This window comes from Pelecanus crispus, chromosome 8, assembly GCF_030463565.1.
Source record: "Pelecanus crispus isolate bPelCri1 chromosome 8, bPelCri1.pri, whole genome shotgun sequence".
Lineage (NCBI taxonomy): Eukaryota > Metazoa > Chordata > Aves > Pelecaniformes > Pelecanidae > Pelecanus > Pelecanus crispus.
Genome location: NC_134650.1, coordinates 8,159,706 through 8,174,932, shown reverse-complemented (window position 1 = coordinate 8,174,932; position 15,227 = coordinate 8,159,706). Strand labels below are relative to the sequence as shown.

Below are 15,227 nucleotides of genomic sequence, written 5' to 3'. Positions count from 1 at the left end.
ACTCATGCCACCAGATTAGGAATTTTGTTTTCAACCTTTCCACTTGCTTTGGAAAAATTTGTTGTCTCTGCAACTGAAGTCTTCCCACATGCAAAATGGGAACAGGTATTTAGCTGCTTTTTTAAGTCCTCTGAGATCTTCAGAATAAAGACCCATGGTGAAGAAATGAGGATATATCATTATGGAGGAAATCTGTTGCTAATCTGCTTAAACTGTGTTTGTTTTCCAGCTATTATCGCAAAGGTTTGTCATGAAAACCAACATCTGCCAGTATTTTCTGAAGCTCCTTCAAGTCAAGAGGTATTCCTGGTGACATTTGGAGAAACATGCTTTTACCTTCTCACAAGACACAACATGCCCATAAAAGATAGATGCAGTAGAAAAGCACCATTGTCTTAAGCACTCCTGTGCCTGCTTTTTCATGGCCCCTTTGGTTTTCTTTTCATGTCCTGACTGATTCTGAAGCTCAGGTCATGGGTGCTTGTGTTTTGTTGCTTTATACGCACTAAAAGGCAGGTGTACAGCACCAATTTCTTCTATCTGGATGTATGAAATCTTAATCCTGCGATATCCGTGTGGCACTGAAATGGTAAAAGGGGTCTCTCCCACCCATCCTGGAGGCTGCAGCACAGCTTTTCCATCATTTACCATCCTCTGAGACCCCTTGAATCACTACAAAATATAGTGAGGACTAATTTCAACAGTGCTAAGCACCAGTAAAGTCAACTGGAGACATGGAGCATTTAAGCACATTTGTGTATGACACAGGCATGTGGTTCTTTGCTGGGATGCTATTGTGGTCTTCTGGTTTACAGGGTTAGTCAGCAGCTAGGGACTAACTAACTGCTTACTAGATGTGGTAGCCAAGTAATGTTAACAAAAAAATCTGTTAAAAATTATCATAATCTTTTCTAAGTACAACTGAAACCTCAGTGTATTGGTTTAAAGCAGTATTTTGTGAGCATTTTCCTGGAAAAAAAGTAATTCTCTTTAATAAAACCATACATTTTGCTGAAATGTGTTAGATTTCTGTTTTTGAAAAATTGCAGAATATTTCAAATTGCTTTTCAGCTTTACTCCTGCCATCCATGAATCCTTCCTACACTAAAGAGAAATAAGGCAATTCGGGAGCTTATTCCATTTGAGTAGAAATAAGTAGAGAAACTTTTTGCTTTTAAACAGCTTATAAAATTTTAGGCATTAGCAAATGGGATGGGAAGAGAAAGTACACCGTGAATAGCTGTAAGAATTGCCCTAATTGTGAGTCTTTACAGAAAGGATAACTCAAACCTTCAATGTGATCACAAGTTCTTCTATTCCCATCTGTCTCTTTCTTGCTATAATACTAAATAGTGGATGATTATTAAATTCATAGTTAAAATTTCCCTAGGAGACTTCTGCCACTGTGTGTTTCAGAGCCTTTTATTTTGACCATCACAACTGAACTGGTCAAACCTTTTGAAAATTATGATTTTTCAAAGGTAAAGAAATAACTTTTGCCAATAGCTCTTTCTGTTCTTTGCCCAAAATCACTACAGCCGAAAAAAATGAGTTTAGAAATTGTTTTAATGAAGACACGAAACTTCAGAGGAGACTTCCCAACACACAAACAAAATTGCATCTTCTAGCTGTCCAATTTTGATATCCTATTCTCATAAATTCAATAAAGGAAAATGCTGGGGGACCCATTGCTCATCAGAAGACTTCCAAGTATTTCATGTTTATTAGGTAACCGATCTCCCTAACGCATCAAGGAGGCTGATTTTATTATAAGGGTTCGGAGAAGCTATGACAGTGATTTGCCCAAGGTCATACAGAAAGTCAATGACAGGCTTCGGAACAAATTGAATCCAAGCAAGAAAATCAAATCAGATGCAAGATTTGGTTTTAAAGGAATTGTTTACCAGTAAGTCAAAACCAAACCAAACCAAACCAAATTACTTGGGGAAATTTACATATGATGCAAATTAACCAATTAATTTTGTTCTTTTTGTCTTCTTCACAGTTAAGGAAAGAAGATGTGATAAGCTATATTTGGATAACACTGAACTAGCAGTATTTGCAAGGAATCCATCTATTTTTGTCTGAAAAAATTAAAAATACTAGAAATCAATGTCAGTCTTGAAATTTAATGAAAATTTGAAATGTTCTACCTTTCTAAGTTTTTGATAAGAGTGTATTATTTTTCTCTCTCACTGTAAGTTTCATGTAGTAGTTTTGTTTATTCAAGACAAAAAAGGAAGATTATCAGATTTAAGGAATAAATTATCTAAATGGCTGTTATTAAGACTTTTACAGATCCTCACAGTAGGAAACAAGCTATAATCTGGGCTTTGAGAACATTTTGACGACTGCCAACACATAAGGCAAAATTCACGTGGTTTCAAGCTTCATTAGCAGTCTGGAACTGAAGCCGAGTTCACAGAGTCAAAGGATCTGCAGAAAATATGGTGTGAGAAGGTCTCTCTCTTGGGAAGGGGAAGTTAAAAATAGGAACCTGTGTTTTTATGGGATAATATTTTCACTTTTCCACCCCAGAACATCAACAGAAATTAGAGACAGCAAGGAAACCTTGGATGGTACCAGGAAAAGCAGTTTACTGGATGCACCCCTGAACTCTTTAGGAGACCTGGCTTTAATCCGGAAGGATCATTTCCTGATCCCAAGCGATTTGTCTGAGTGTTTCTGCTGCTAATTGCCCCTCTTCCCCCACCCACAGGCTACGTTCAGCCGCCCTTGCAGTGCACACATTGTTTGGGTTTCAAACCTGCTGCAGTGCTCTCTGGATGTCGATGCCTTGTCCCCAGGGCACAGCCGGGTTGGCAAGGCAGTCCCCAGCATTGCCACGACGGGAGATGTCGATCCGCTGCCTCCGCAGGTTCTGAAACGCCTCAGCCATCACCCGGACCCCATCATATGTTAAAGCTGATGTGTACTAGAAAGAGAAGAGGAGTTGTACATTGCCCATTAGGGTGAGCTGACCTCAGGCGTGCTACACTGGTTCACCTCATGGCAAATTTTCAGATGATCTGTCCTGTTCTCATCCTTCCATCTATGAAGTTCAACAGCCTCTTGCTCCCTGTAATCACTACTGTCCTGTTGACTCGTGAAAGTTGGTTTCTTCTCTCCCAGAGGATGGGAAAGTGAAGAAGCTCCTGATGCGGATTCAGATTGCACTCCCTGAAGAGGACTCAACCTTAAAAGCCATTCACCTGTTACTCAAGTCTTTGTGTTTAATTAGAATCATTGACCTGAACTTTTAAGGAATACATTATGCAGTGTAAATGTGAGATACGCAAAATCAAGCAACAAATTACTTTCTGGACACAGATGGAGACCAGCAAACTCTACTTCAATGTGCAAAAATTCTACAAAAGATGAGTTTATGCAAGCAGAAACTTGTACAGAAACCAGTGTAAAACTCTTGGCATGAATGGTAACCATTAGAGTTAATTCCTTTTCCTATGATCACCTACAGATTTATTTGTTTGCAACTTTCTTAAAGTAATACTTCCCAAGCTGACATTTCTATTGCTGAGTGTTTGTCACAAGTGTATTTGTTTTCAAATGTCAGATAGAAAAAACCCAACCTCCCCCCTCCACCCACCCCTTGACAGCTTCAAAATCTTCTGACTGTGGTAGGAATTAAAATATAGTTTTCCCGCTGTTGTACACACTGATTTGAAATGCTCAGAAAGAACATCTGGAAAGATTTTACTATCACTGGTTATGTAGTAAACAAGTCAAAGGTTAAGGAGTTAATGAGGTTTTTTCTTTTTTATATACAAAACATTATGAGGTGTTTAATCCTTAGCTTTGAGGAGGGTAAAAACTGGGAGACTGAGTGAATACGCTAACTTGTGTATTTCTTAGCAGGTGACAACTACTGCCTAGTAAAATTTAGACAACATTGAGGCACCTGGAATGGATGATGTTCATAATTATATTAAGTGACAGGTTTTCAGAGCGAGATTACAGAGCTCTGTGTGATCACAAAGAGGTGAGCATAACTTGAACTGAGCCAGATGGATCCTAAATTAGATGGGTTTTTTTATACCACTTGCCTTTGGCCTCTTCCAGTCCACACGAGGATGCTCCCTGGCATCATTATTCCTCCACTGCTGCATGATCCTGGCAGGAACAGCATCCGTGTAATTCACCAACTGGAAGCCAGTTACATTGGCTCCACTCTCCCTGAATTTGGTCAAGTCAATATCCATGAATCCCTAGTACAGGAGAGAAACAGGAAAAGCTCATTAGAGGAACACATGTCTGGGTGGATAAGAGGAATCCTGCCTATCTGTGCATATGGCAGCTAGTTTAGGAAAAATCTCTTCCCTCTGCAAGGTAAGGTCCAATTCAAGAGAGGCACCACTTCACGGACCACACAGTGAACTTGCGTTTCTCACAGGCTCTGAGCTGGCTGTATTCTTCAGTTTCCACCCAGGGAGACAATTAGTCATATTAATAACAACTCATTTGCAAGAAAGCTAGCAGAATAGTGGAAAAAATATATCTCAAATAATGCTTGGCTGAAAATAACAAAATTCTCCAAATGTATTAGAATTATTCACCCAGCTCTAACTTTTATGCACTCAGTCACCAACGGAGAGTCTACTTCTTTTCAAGTCACAATTTGTAGGGAAAAACAAAGCTTGAACAATGAACTTTCAGCAGATTGAGAAGTGGTCAGTCAGCCTGCCAAAGGAACCTGTCTGTTAGAAAAGACAGGTTATAGGATTTACTAATTTGGCAGAACAAAAGGGTACTTTTTTGGACTTCAGATTACTAATAAAATACATCTCTTTCATTTCTTTAGTGTTCTTCCCTACTTCTTGCCCACTGCATGTGATGAACACAAGTGTGCAAATACATGTGTATCGGGGTGGCATTGTAGAATTATTCACTCCTGTTGAGTCAGAGGCAAAAAATAATTAGAGATACACTGCAAGCAATATGGAGAAGAGGTCATTTTTTGGTCTTCCAGCTTTGATCCTGTCTCTTCAGCACTGCTGTTATGCAAAACTGTTTGCTGTGCCTCCTTGCACAAAGCAGGTTGCTTGAACAGCGACTCTGCCCTCCTGCTTGGGCTGCTGTGTGTGGGACAGGCTGGAGTCTGGTGCTTTTTCTTTTGGAATGCAAGCACAAGAGATGCAGTCAATTATTTTCCCTAGTACCATTAGCCACCGTAAGGCATGAGGGAAACTGAATGAAGGGACTATACACAATGCAATCACTTGAGCAATAGAAGAGATTGTTTGAGCTCTGCCTTCCCTCTGGCCTCCACCACATGCTGCTGGTGCATGTTCTCTGCAGGCACCTTCTCAGCCTACCGCTGGGTTTATCTCCCCTGCTTGCTCTCAAACATATGATGATGGTGTGAGTTAAAAAAGGCAAGTCACACTATTCCCACAAGACACTGGTCAGGTTTCCAGAATGGTGCTCTCTGTGCATAGGCTGGGGGAGATAATTAGCTTATTAACTTCCAAGGTCAGGATCAAGCCGTTAGATGGAAATGTGTTTGGGAACAGGCAGCTTGCAAGCAAAAGACTAAATTGCCCTCTGACATCAGCATCAGACTGAGGGAGTCATAAGTGATTCAAAAATGCCTTTAAAGACTTTCACACTTTTTCTTCCGGCTTTTTGTAAGCAATTTGGCATCCACTTAGAAGGCTGTGGATTGGATACAGGTGTACAGATGCTCTAAATAGATTATTTGTTTTGCTTCAAAGTGCAGTGATTTAGGTTTTTTAAAAAAGTGATATTTTGTGTGTACATATTCCTCAGTATCCTGGTTAAACCCACATCAATCTTGTTTGTAATTGCTAGCGTAGGGGTTTCAGAAAGCCAGAGCTGTGATTAATGAATAGGAAATGCAGCAGGATAATTGTCCCTGTCATCTTAATGCATTTCAGGCCAAGTGTTTTTTGACACACAGAGCTCCTAAGGTTCAGTAAGAGGGACCTCACAGGTTGCCAACTGGTTATTCATGGCTAGGACCAAATTACACTGACATTTTGCTCCTGGGAGGTACTCAGGGGAAAAAGATCTGTCAGAAGAAACTACCACACAGCAACTTGAAGTTTGCGTCACCAGCTCCTCCTTGGAAGGTCTACAGAGGCATGAAGAAAAGTCCAAGTTCACAACAGAGTATGAGTAAGATGTCTGGTGTCTTTAGCCCCCCTCAACAAGCAGATTTAAATAGGAAAAGTCAGAAAAAGATTATGACACCAGTGATGAGACAGCAGCACTTGAAAACACTTTCACTGTTTTCCCCAAACCATTCTGCAACTGAAGCAAGTATTCAACAATATTAATTGGGACTAATCTTATATAAAATTTTAAAATAATCTGAATAGGCAAAAGGAATTATTTCTTCCTGAAGATTGTACTAATTTTTCCCAACGATTTTTGACTCAATTCAAGTTCTTTAAAAAGTGTGGAGACCTCTGAAGATTTTCCAACAGTTTAAGGCTGTTGGGACCACAGAGGACATCATTAACCTTGAATATGCCTTTGCATCTAGCATTTATCAACTGCTGAAATAACTGTTTTCACCTGTTATCCCTCCTCCACATGCCCCAGTACAAGGTCAGCATCAGAACGGTCCTAATTACAAAGGCATTTTAATCACTGCACCACTGAAATCTGCTCAGAGCAGGTCTGGGTGACATGACAGCCAATAAAGTGAGAATACCAGAGGTCAGCTATTTTAGAAAATAATTCCCAGAGGGGGTGAATTCTTGCTGGCTAACATATAAACAAAAATATATCAAAAGTTTTGCAAACTGTCTCTTGAAAATGCTTCTATTGACAAAGTGGCATCAGGAATTAAATATGCTTATCTGTCTGGCGTATCAGTCAGTGCTTGTAGGAAACAGGAGAACAGGAGAATTACAATATTTGCAAGCAAAGAAGTCATCGATCATCTGTCACCTTGTAACAACTATACCCACATGTTGCAAAAAAGGGACCTTTTATTTCGTTTTCAATTAGTCATATTTGGAAAACAGAAAATAAGTTTTTAAAAAAATGACTAAAGAAAGACTGCAACCTGCTACTGGGGAGCAGCAGACATGCTTTTGCAGTAATAGATTTAGTATCAACCAGTTTGGGAAAGAACCAGCACAGAAATGCTTCCCTTTGCCATCCAATCAAGTACAGCAAGCAATGAACAGTGCTGGAACAACATACTCCGTAGGACCTCTGTGGTCCCATGGAGTGGTCAAATGGTTTTGAAGTCGTTTCAAAAATTTGCCAATGAATACTGGAAAAAGCATGCTTTGCAGCTGCATCTGGAGCACAGTGGACTGTTCAGGGAAACGAACTGAGCCCTTGGAATTTGGTGGTATGTGACTTTCTTCAGGCTCTTCTTCAGGCTGAACCATTTGGGACCTATCTGTTGGACATGCAGGTATCTGGCTTCACCTCCCTAAGCAGCACTGCCAGTCCCCTGGGGAGGAAGAGGAGGAATACAGGAACTCATGTTCCAGCCCAGGCGCTGTGCCAGCACCCCTGGCAAAGTAGGCATAGCGGGACCCAGAGGCAACACGGAGCTCCCCAGGGCCCCAGATAGGGTCAGTGCCCAGGATGTAGGTACGCCAGGGGAGACAACGCATCTGCAGGCGCAGTTCTCCCTGGGAACCATCAAAACCAGGCTGGAAGGGACACCACATCAGCTGGCCCATCCCCTGCCCTACAGCAGGATTAGCTGTCCCTTTGATTTAAATTCACTTCGCAATACCATCTTGACAAAACAGAGAATATGGCCTCCTCTTTGCATATACCTGGAAAATGCCTGGCTTTCACTGAATGCCATCGATTAGCAGGCTGACAATAAAACACAAAAATCTGGACCCATCCGTGCTGATGGGCTGAGACAGCCTCCCTCCTCCATGCCTGCTCTGACTCAGAGCATCTGCAACACACAGTTCAAGCAACAGCCAGGCTCAGTTCAAAGGAGGAAACTTGCTCTTTAGCCCTACCATGGACTGTTCTCTCTGCATTAATAAACGTCACAAAGTGATTACATGCAGAAGTCTTGCTGCTAGTAAATAATATGGGCAGCTGTTATGACCTTCTTGCCTTCAGATAGAAAACAGAACAGTACTGGGAAGGGTTTTTTCCTCATTGTGTTTTCCTTGCTGCATCTGTTCTTTATGCTGTTCTTAAACTGAAAACATTTTTCAGCCAAAGGTTGTTTTACTGTCCCATTCACTGCCTTGGTTGCTGGGAGAGATGTCAGCAAGTCACACATTTATATTCTTATCCACTTCTTGTGGGCTCAATCATCAAAGGAAATGCATAATGCAGGAAGACTGATGACTTGAAATGGGCCTCATGAATCCATCTTGATTAACTGGTCCACGAAGGATCTGTCTTGAAAAGAAAGTCCCCAGAAATAAGCCAGCTCCTTATTTATACCCTGAATACCATGAGGAACCAAGGCATTGAGTGGGCAGTGCAGATGGCTGTCGGACGGCACAGGGAAAGCCTCATTCCTTTGTGCATGACCCTCCTCAAATCTGCTAGCACCACTTAGTTCTCTGCATGTCTCCTTTCACCCTCACATTTCACTGCCTCACCATCCTAAACCTCTGCCTCCTCTCCCCACAGTGATGACACCGGGTGGCATTGCTCCTTCTGGGACATCATCCCAGCCTGTGGGAATGCCGCAGACAGCAGCAGCATCCCCTCCATAACCAGACATCAACAGGCAGCGAGCCACTGCCCTACACCTTCAAATTCTCTCTGTATTTCACTAAATTGGTATTAATTGCCGGCTCTTTCCCTGCAGGGTGCCTCCTGCAGTATAATCGTGCCTTTGAAGCTGCTGTAACAGGCCGCAGGGGCTGAGGTCTGGGCAGGCTGCAGCTGATCGTCTCATAAACCTCCTCACAGCCCAGCCACAGCACAGCTTAAAATCTCCGTGCCTTTGCTCTGTCTTGGTTTTTCCTGCAAGAAAGGACATTAGAGAGTCTCCTGACGACTGCCACATTTCTGAGAAACACTGCTGTTTTCTCTCCTCCCTCTGCATCTTCTGAGGCCTCCAGATCTCCCCCTGAGACTGGCAAAGCTCATCTCTGGATGAGGGGACAGAAAATGCCCCTTTCTCTTGAATTGCCTGGAGAAGGCTTGTTGGCCAAACCTAACTCAGTTCCCTCACCCCAAGAATGTTAGGTTTTTTAGTCCCTTTCTGCCTGAGATGAAGAGACTGGAGCCTATTTTTTTTTCTTTTTTTAATGAGTTGCACACAGAAATATTCTTTTTTAAGCAAAAAACATTCAAACAATTCACCCTGAACTTGGGTGGGTGCCACAAAAACCTGTGGCACCATTGGGAAACTGGCCCAGCTCTCTTTAGATGCTATCCATGTATGGCTTGCAATGCCAGACTGCTTCCTGCTAGCAGATTTTATAATTATAAGAAACTTTGCAAAGCAAAACAATTGCTTCTGAATGGCTGTAGATCAGCTGAGTGAATGCAAAGTGGCTCTTGTTATTCCAAGGTACACCAGTGTCTTTCTGCAGGGAGCAAGAAGTCGAGTGTTTCCAGATGGAGCATCCCTAATATACCAAATTATCTTCAAGCTTGACTTCTCCAGTGAAGCATCATTCCTCACTCCCATCATTCTGTATTAATAAGGAGGGTACATCAAAAAAGAGCCCATATGCTCAAGTTTCATTCCAGCATGCCTTCCAACAGGAGAGGCCTTCTTCTCTTCTGCAGAGTTATTAATATGTCAAAAGTAATTATGGCAGAACACGTGAGTCCTCACTGTAACATAGAAGTAAGTGAAGAAGAAAGGGAAAAGAAAGATGGGAAGAGGGGGCACTTTCAGACAGGGTCCCAGTCCTGCAGTTTGATGAGTCTGTTTTGTCCTGGTCTATTGATGCAAAGCAAACCAAGTCAGGTGAGGATCCAGACTTCACGGACATCAGGCTGGAGATGACCAGTAACTTTTTTTTGGTACAGCTCTACAGGCATAAGATTTTCTTTGTGAATATTATTTGCATCAATGCTATCCTACTGCTGCAGCACATTCTGGATATAAATGATCATACACATCTTGTTAGAAAGCTCAGTCCGGGCAGAGGGACAGATGCTCTAGGTGGATGTTTGTGCTTTAGAGAGCCTTCAGAGGAGAAACTGATTTAAAGGTTTGGGAAATGTGCTGTGTAGTGACAGATGCCAGGACTTCAATCAAAGATATGATTAAGGGATGACCTGACCACAGTTTACAAGGACCAAAACATCAGTAATGGAATATTTGGTCTAGTAAACAGAAGCATAACTCTAATGGATGAAGCTGAAACTAGGCAAGTTTTGACTAGAAAAAAGCACTTAGGAAGTCACCATGAGGAAGATAACCATAGATTTACACGTCACCCCTTGCTAGTTGAGCAGGGGTAATGGATTAGGAGACTGCAAATGGCTGAGGAAACCTGTTAGTTTAACACCCTTTTGCTGAGATTTAAGCAAACACATTTTTCCTTCCAACGGCTGTAAAATAATCTGTCAGTTACTCACCTGATGCTCAGTGATTTTTTTTAAGCCACAGTAAGTCACTCATGCTTTTGAGCCCTCATTAGCTACTGCAAAAATCCTGCCAAGGTTGCAGTTCATATTCTCCCGAGTGGGCAATTTTTGTATCAAAACCAGATTATTTTCTTTTACATGAGACACTCTAATACAAGCAAAAATTAATTTAGGGCACTGCTGTGTCTTTTAGTATCAGTAATTCAGATGAGATAATGTTATAAGGGTTTCTTCTGCTTGATAATCTTTGAATCAAGACAGAAAAGCTGTTTGGAAGTGAAATGCAGACCTCAGAAATTTAACTTATATATTACTTGTCTTCCTCTGCGTGGAAAACCAAGTTTTCTCATGAGTCTACCTGCACCAAACTCTCAGAAAGAGGAAAGGTCTAACTGGCATAATTTTAGAAGCCTAAATATAACTTAGGACATGTCTTTCCAACATAAGAATATCATTTTTGCAAGACTAGGCATCTTGAGATCTTACCAGGACAAGAAGCCAATGCTATATACATCCTTTTGGAAACTCCCACAAAACAGAGGTTCCAATCAGCTAGTGATGCAAACCTGAGTATTGCTGACCTTGTTTGTACCTCCAGTCAGCAATACTTCAGGGGGCAAGAGACAGTGTTAAGAACTGAGGGTGATTAAAATAAACATGGCAGCTTTCAAGCTGATGGGAGACTGAGAACTGCAACATTTTATAGAATCATAGAATCGTTTAGGTTGGAAAAGATCCTTAAGATCATCCAGTCCAACCATTAACCTAACAGTACCAAATCCACCACTAAACCAATTAAGGGTATAGTAGAAATTTCATGTTTCTTGGCTTGGTGGCTGGATTAGTTTTTAATGAAAGTAAAACTAGGAACCATTAAGATTGGAAAGGACCTCTAAGATCATCAGTCCAACCATCAACCCAACACCACCATGCCCACTAAACCATGTCCCAAAGTGCCATGTCTACCCATTTTCTGAACACCTCCAGGGATGGTGACCCACCACTTCTCTGGGCAGCCTGTTCTAATGCTGACTACCCTTTCCGTGAAGAAATTTCTCCTAATATCCAATCTAAGCCTCCCCTGGCACAGCTTAAGCCCATTTCCTCTTGTCCTATCGCTAGCTACTTGGGAGAAGAGCCCAACGCCCACCTCACTACACCCTCCTTTCAGATAGTTGTAGGGAGCGATAAGGTCTCCCCTCAGCCTCCTCTTCTCCAGACTAAACAACCCCAGTTCCCTCAGCCGCTCCTCATAAGACCTGTGCTCCAGACCCTTCACCAGCCTTGTTGCCCTTCTCTGGACACACTCCAGCACCTCAATGTCTTTCTTGTATTGAGGGGCCCAAAACTGAACACAGTATTCCAGGTGCGGCCTCACCAGTGCTGAGTACAGGGGGACAATCATTTCGCTGCTCCTGCTGGCCACACTATTCCTGATACAAGCCAGGATGCTGTTGGCCTTCTTGGCCACCTGGGCACACTGCTGGCTCATGTTCAGCTGGCTGTCAACCAGCACCCCCAGGTCCTTTTTGGCCAGGCAGCTTTCCAGCCACTCTTCCCCAAGCCTGTAGTGTTGCATGGGGTTGTTGTGATCGAAGTGCAGGACCCGGCACTTGGCCTTGTTAAACCTCATACAGTTGGCCTCAGCCCATTGGTCCATCCTGTCCAGGTCCCTCTTCAGGGCCTTCCTACCCTCGAGCAGATCAACGCTCCCACCCAGGCAAGCTGAATCAGGGGCTGGGTGCAGTCAGTGGAGCCATCGATGCATGGCCAGTGCCACACATCACACTTGTGCTGTGGCAGGTACAGCTTCTTGCACTAGGATCATACCCAGCAAGGGCACAGCAGACTCTCCCCATGGGGCCACAGCACATGCTGCAGGATGTATGTGTGCTGCATTGCTAACGGGGAGCTGATCTCTGCCTGTGATGGGAGAGCTTTGCTCCCCAGGGATGTGGACATCCTTTTTGACAGCCAATTTGGGAGGGTATCCCTTCTTTGCTGTCTGATCCAACTGGTTGGTCTCAGGTCACTGTGTCTAAGCCCTGGTGGTGCAGAAGTTTTCATTTCCATTTTTGCAGGCAAAAAAATCAGAGAGGCCCATTTAAACCACAGGTGAACTGAATCAAACCAGTAGATCTTGCCTGACTCCTGCACAAGCCACTCTGCTGACAAAGCTGCTGTGCTGGTAACCTCCAAAGCCACCAAGACTGCTTGCAAAGTGAAACTCTGTCCATGGTCTAACTCAGCACTGACACATGCTGATATAAAATGGCACAGGAAGAAATGCTTACCTCTGCTAATCAACTCTGTTTTTATCTTTACTCTTCCCTGCTACCCCTAGCATCAGCAATCTCATACACTTATCTATTCAACTTCAAACGAGAGCATTTGCTAAAAGAACAACCTGGACTAATGTGCCAGAAAAGAAAAAAAGGCTAAAACGCTGTATGTGGCAGCTGTCCTTCATACTTTTCTTTTAAAGACAGGTCACACGAATGTCACTTATTTTAAGACAAAGATTTTCCTCTGCCCAAGAGAGCTGATGTTCTCCCGCTACTGACAGTAGTCAGCCTACATCCCTGGCGTAGGACGAACAGATACACAAAGCCAAGGTTATGGGGAAAAAGTCTGTAACATCAAAAGAAAGGAATCCCAGAAGTTTCTAAGCTTGCTGCTCTGATAGTATTGACTGTATTTTTTTTTCTTTGTGGTTGCTAGACTGATGCTCTCAAAGGCTGAGAACAAAGCTTAGAAAAATAAGACTCACAAAACCAAACACTTCTTAAAGTTGCCAAACCTCCCTGAGTTCCAAAAACAAAAATAGAGATACAGAGATACAGAGATACAGAGAGAGAGAGATGATTGCAACCCCCCAGTGCTGGTATACCTGATAAATATCCAGGCTGGCAGCTGGTAAAAGCTAATTGGGGTAACTCTAATGGGTACTGGTCAAGAATCAGGTTTTCGTGAGTTTGCAAAAGCCATAGACAGTGCCAAATTCATATCAAGGAGAGGCAGGGATGCTCAAAAGAACCCTTCCCCTGGCAGTGACATTGGAGACAGACCTTCATGGGGTGGGCAGGGCTGAGCAGACAAGACGGGTTGTGTCTTTAACAGGTATAGCAGACTCGGAGAAGAATGTTTGCCCATGGCCTAAGGGGCAGAACGGTTTCATTTTGTTTGTGAACACAGAAATATTATTGTCTCACCTTGGCAACAGCAATCTCACTGAAAAAGAAAGCTGTTCATGCTCAGAAATACTAGCTTTCATTTGCTGCTACTTGTCAAATTCTGCTTGGTGCTTTAGTACAGCTCACCTGACAGCAACCGCTGGGCAAACAAGTGGTGATTAATGCAAGCCAGTTCCTCTTTGTTCAGGAATTGACGGTGACCAGATAGAGAATTCCTCCATGTCCAAAATGGATTCTTTTTGCAGGCCTTATTCAGCCTTTGCATTGCCTTGCAAACTCACTTGCTTTGCGTTCCTGATGTAACCGCATTTTGGAGCTGCTGTAACTGGGCAGTAGTGTGCTGCTGCTTGTTTTTTTGGCTGAGTATAGCTCTGAACGAGCATATAGCCAAAAATAAGAATTCCAGTGGGGTTATCCATAAATATTTCCCAACATTTGCTTCCAATGTGTCATTTCCACAATTGTTTCCCCTTGGGAAAGGGCCCAAGAAGGTTAGGCAATGCTGCAAAATGCAGCTATTGAAAATTCATCCCCTTGCTCCAGCTAGTGCAGGTAACTTGGTGGCTATGAACCAGCCAGGGCTGGGAGCCTTATCTTCATATAGGAAGAGAGTCATCAGTCCAGCACAGGGGAAAAAAAATAACTCATCTGGAAATGGTCAGGCACTTGCAGTTTTTAGTTCTTAATGTATTTTCTTATGACCGAGTACTCCAGAATAGGCCACTTCCACAAAATCAGACTGTTTTCTAGGCATGCGGGTGTGCACATGAGGGTATGTGCGTGTGTGTAGGCAATGCACACCCTGTCGCCTTAGGACTTGTCTACAGGGGAGAATGTGGGGTGTTTCATGTCTATTCACTATATGCATGAGTCAGGGGGAATAAATTATCACGTTACACCCTCTGAAGGCTCTAATCCAGCAATGAGATGTCCTTAAAAGAGGGTAAAACCTACTGTGATCTCTTGGATCAGAGCAGCCACACTATGGTTTAACCCTAGCAGACACCAACTTCCCACATTCTGCCAATCCCTTATAACATCCCTGGTCATCCCCGCAGAGGGAGGCTTGCTGTCCTTCCTCATTGTAATAATGGTCTCAGGAACTTGGGATCTTCACGGCCTTTTTGCCATTCTCCTTGTAGAACTGATCAGCGAGTAGGTCTTGTGAGTGCAGCACATCACAGAAACTGATTCGGCTTCTGGTGCCTGAACCTGCCCATGTGCATGGCAGAACCACAAAACTTGTTCTGCCCTGGAAATGGCCTCCTTAACCTTCAGGAGCGTTAGTCCTTTTTTTTAAAGTAGTTTTCCCACATTTTCTGATTATCCCCTCCTCTTTTTTTTCTTGTCTTTGGAATTTCACTCTTTTGCAATGCTGGGTTTTAAGGAGCAGGAAAGACCAAAGGAAAGAGCTTGAACTCCTTTCACTCTTCTTCTCCTCCCAAATCAAAGCTTCTTGAAAAGCACAGCTAGTAACAGTAGTTTCTGGTGGTC

The 15,227-nt window shown here is 42.9% G+C and overlaps 1 protein-coding gene across 4 annotated transcripts in view; it reads right to left on the bottom strand.

Annotated features, from left to right (window-relative positions):
* The window catches only part of GRIA1 (glutamate ionotropic receptor AMPA type subunit 1), a 132,628-nt gene that overhangs the window by 41,905 nt on the left and 75,496 nt on the right, over window positions 1–15,227 (bottom strand). For 3 of the 4 annotated variants that reach the window (XM_075715445.1, XM_075715446.1, XM_075715448.1), the window contains 2 exons: window positions 4,065–4,226; window positions 2,768–2,935 (listed from right to left, as the gene is read on the bottom strand). In XM_075715445.1, the coding sequence (XP_075571560.1) occupies window positions 2,768–2,935; window positions 4,065–4,226 (330 nt within the window). The remainder of the gene's footprint in view (window positions 1–2,767; window positions 2,936–4,064; window positions 4,227–15,227) is intronic. The other variant, XM_075715447.1, reaches the window with a different exon arrangement.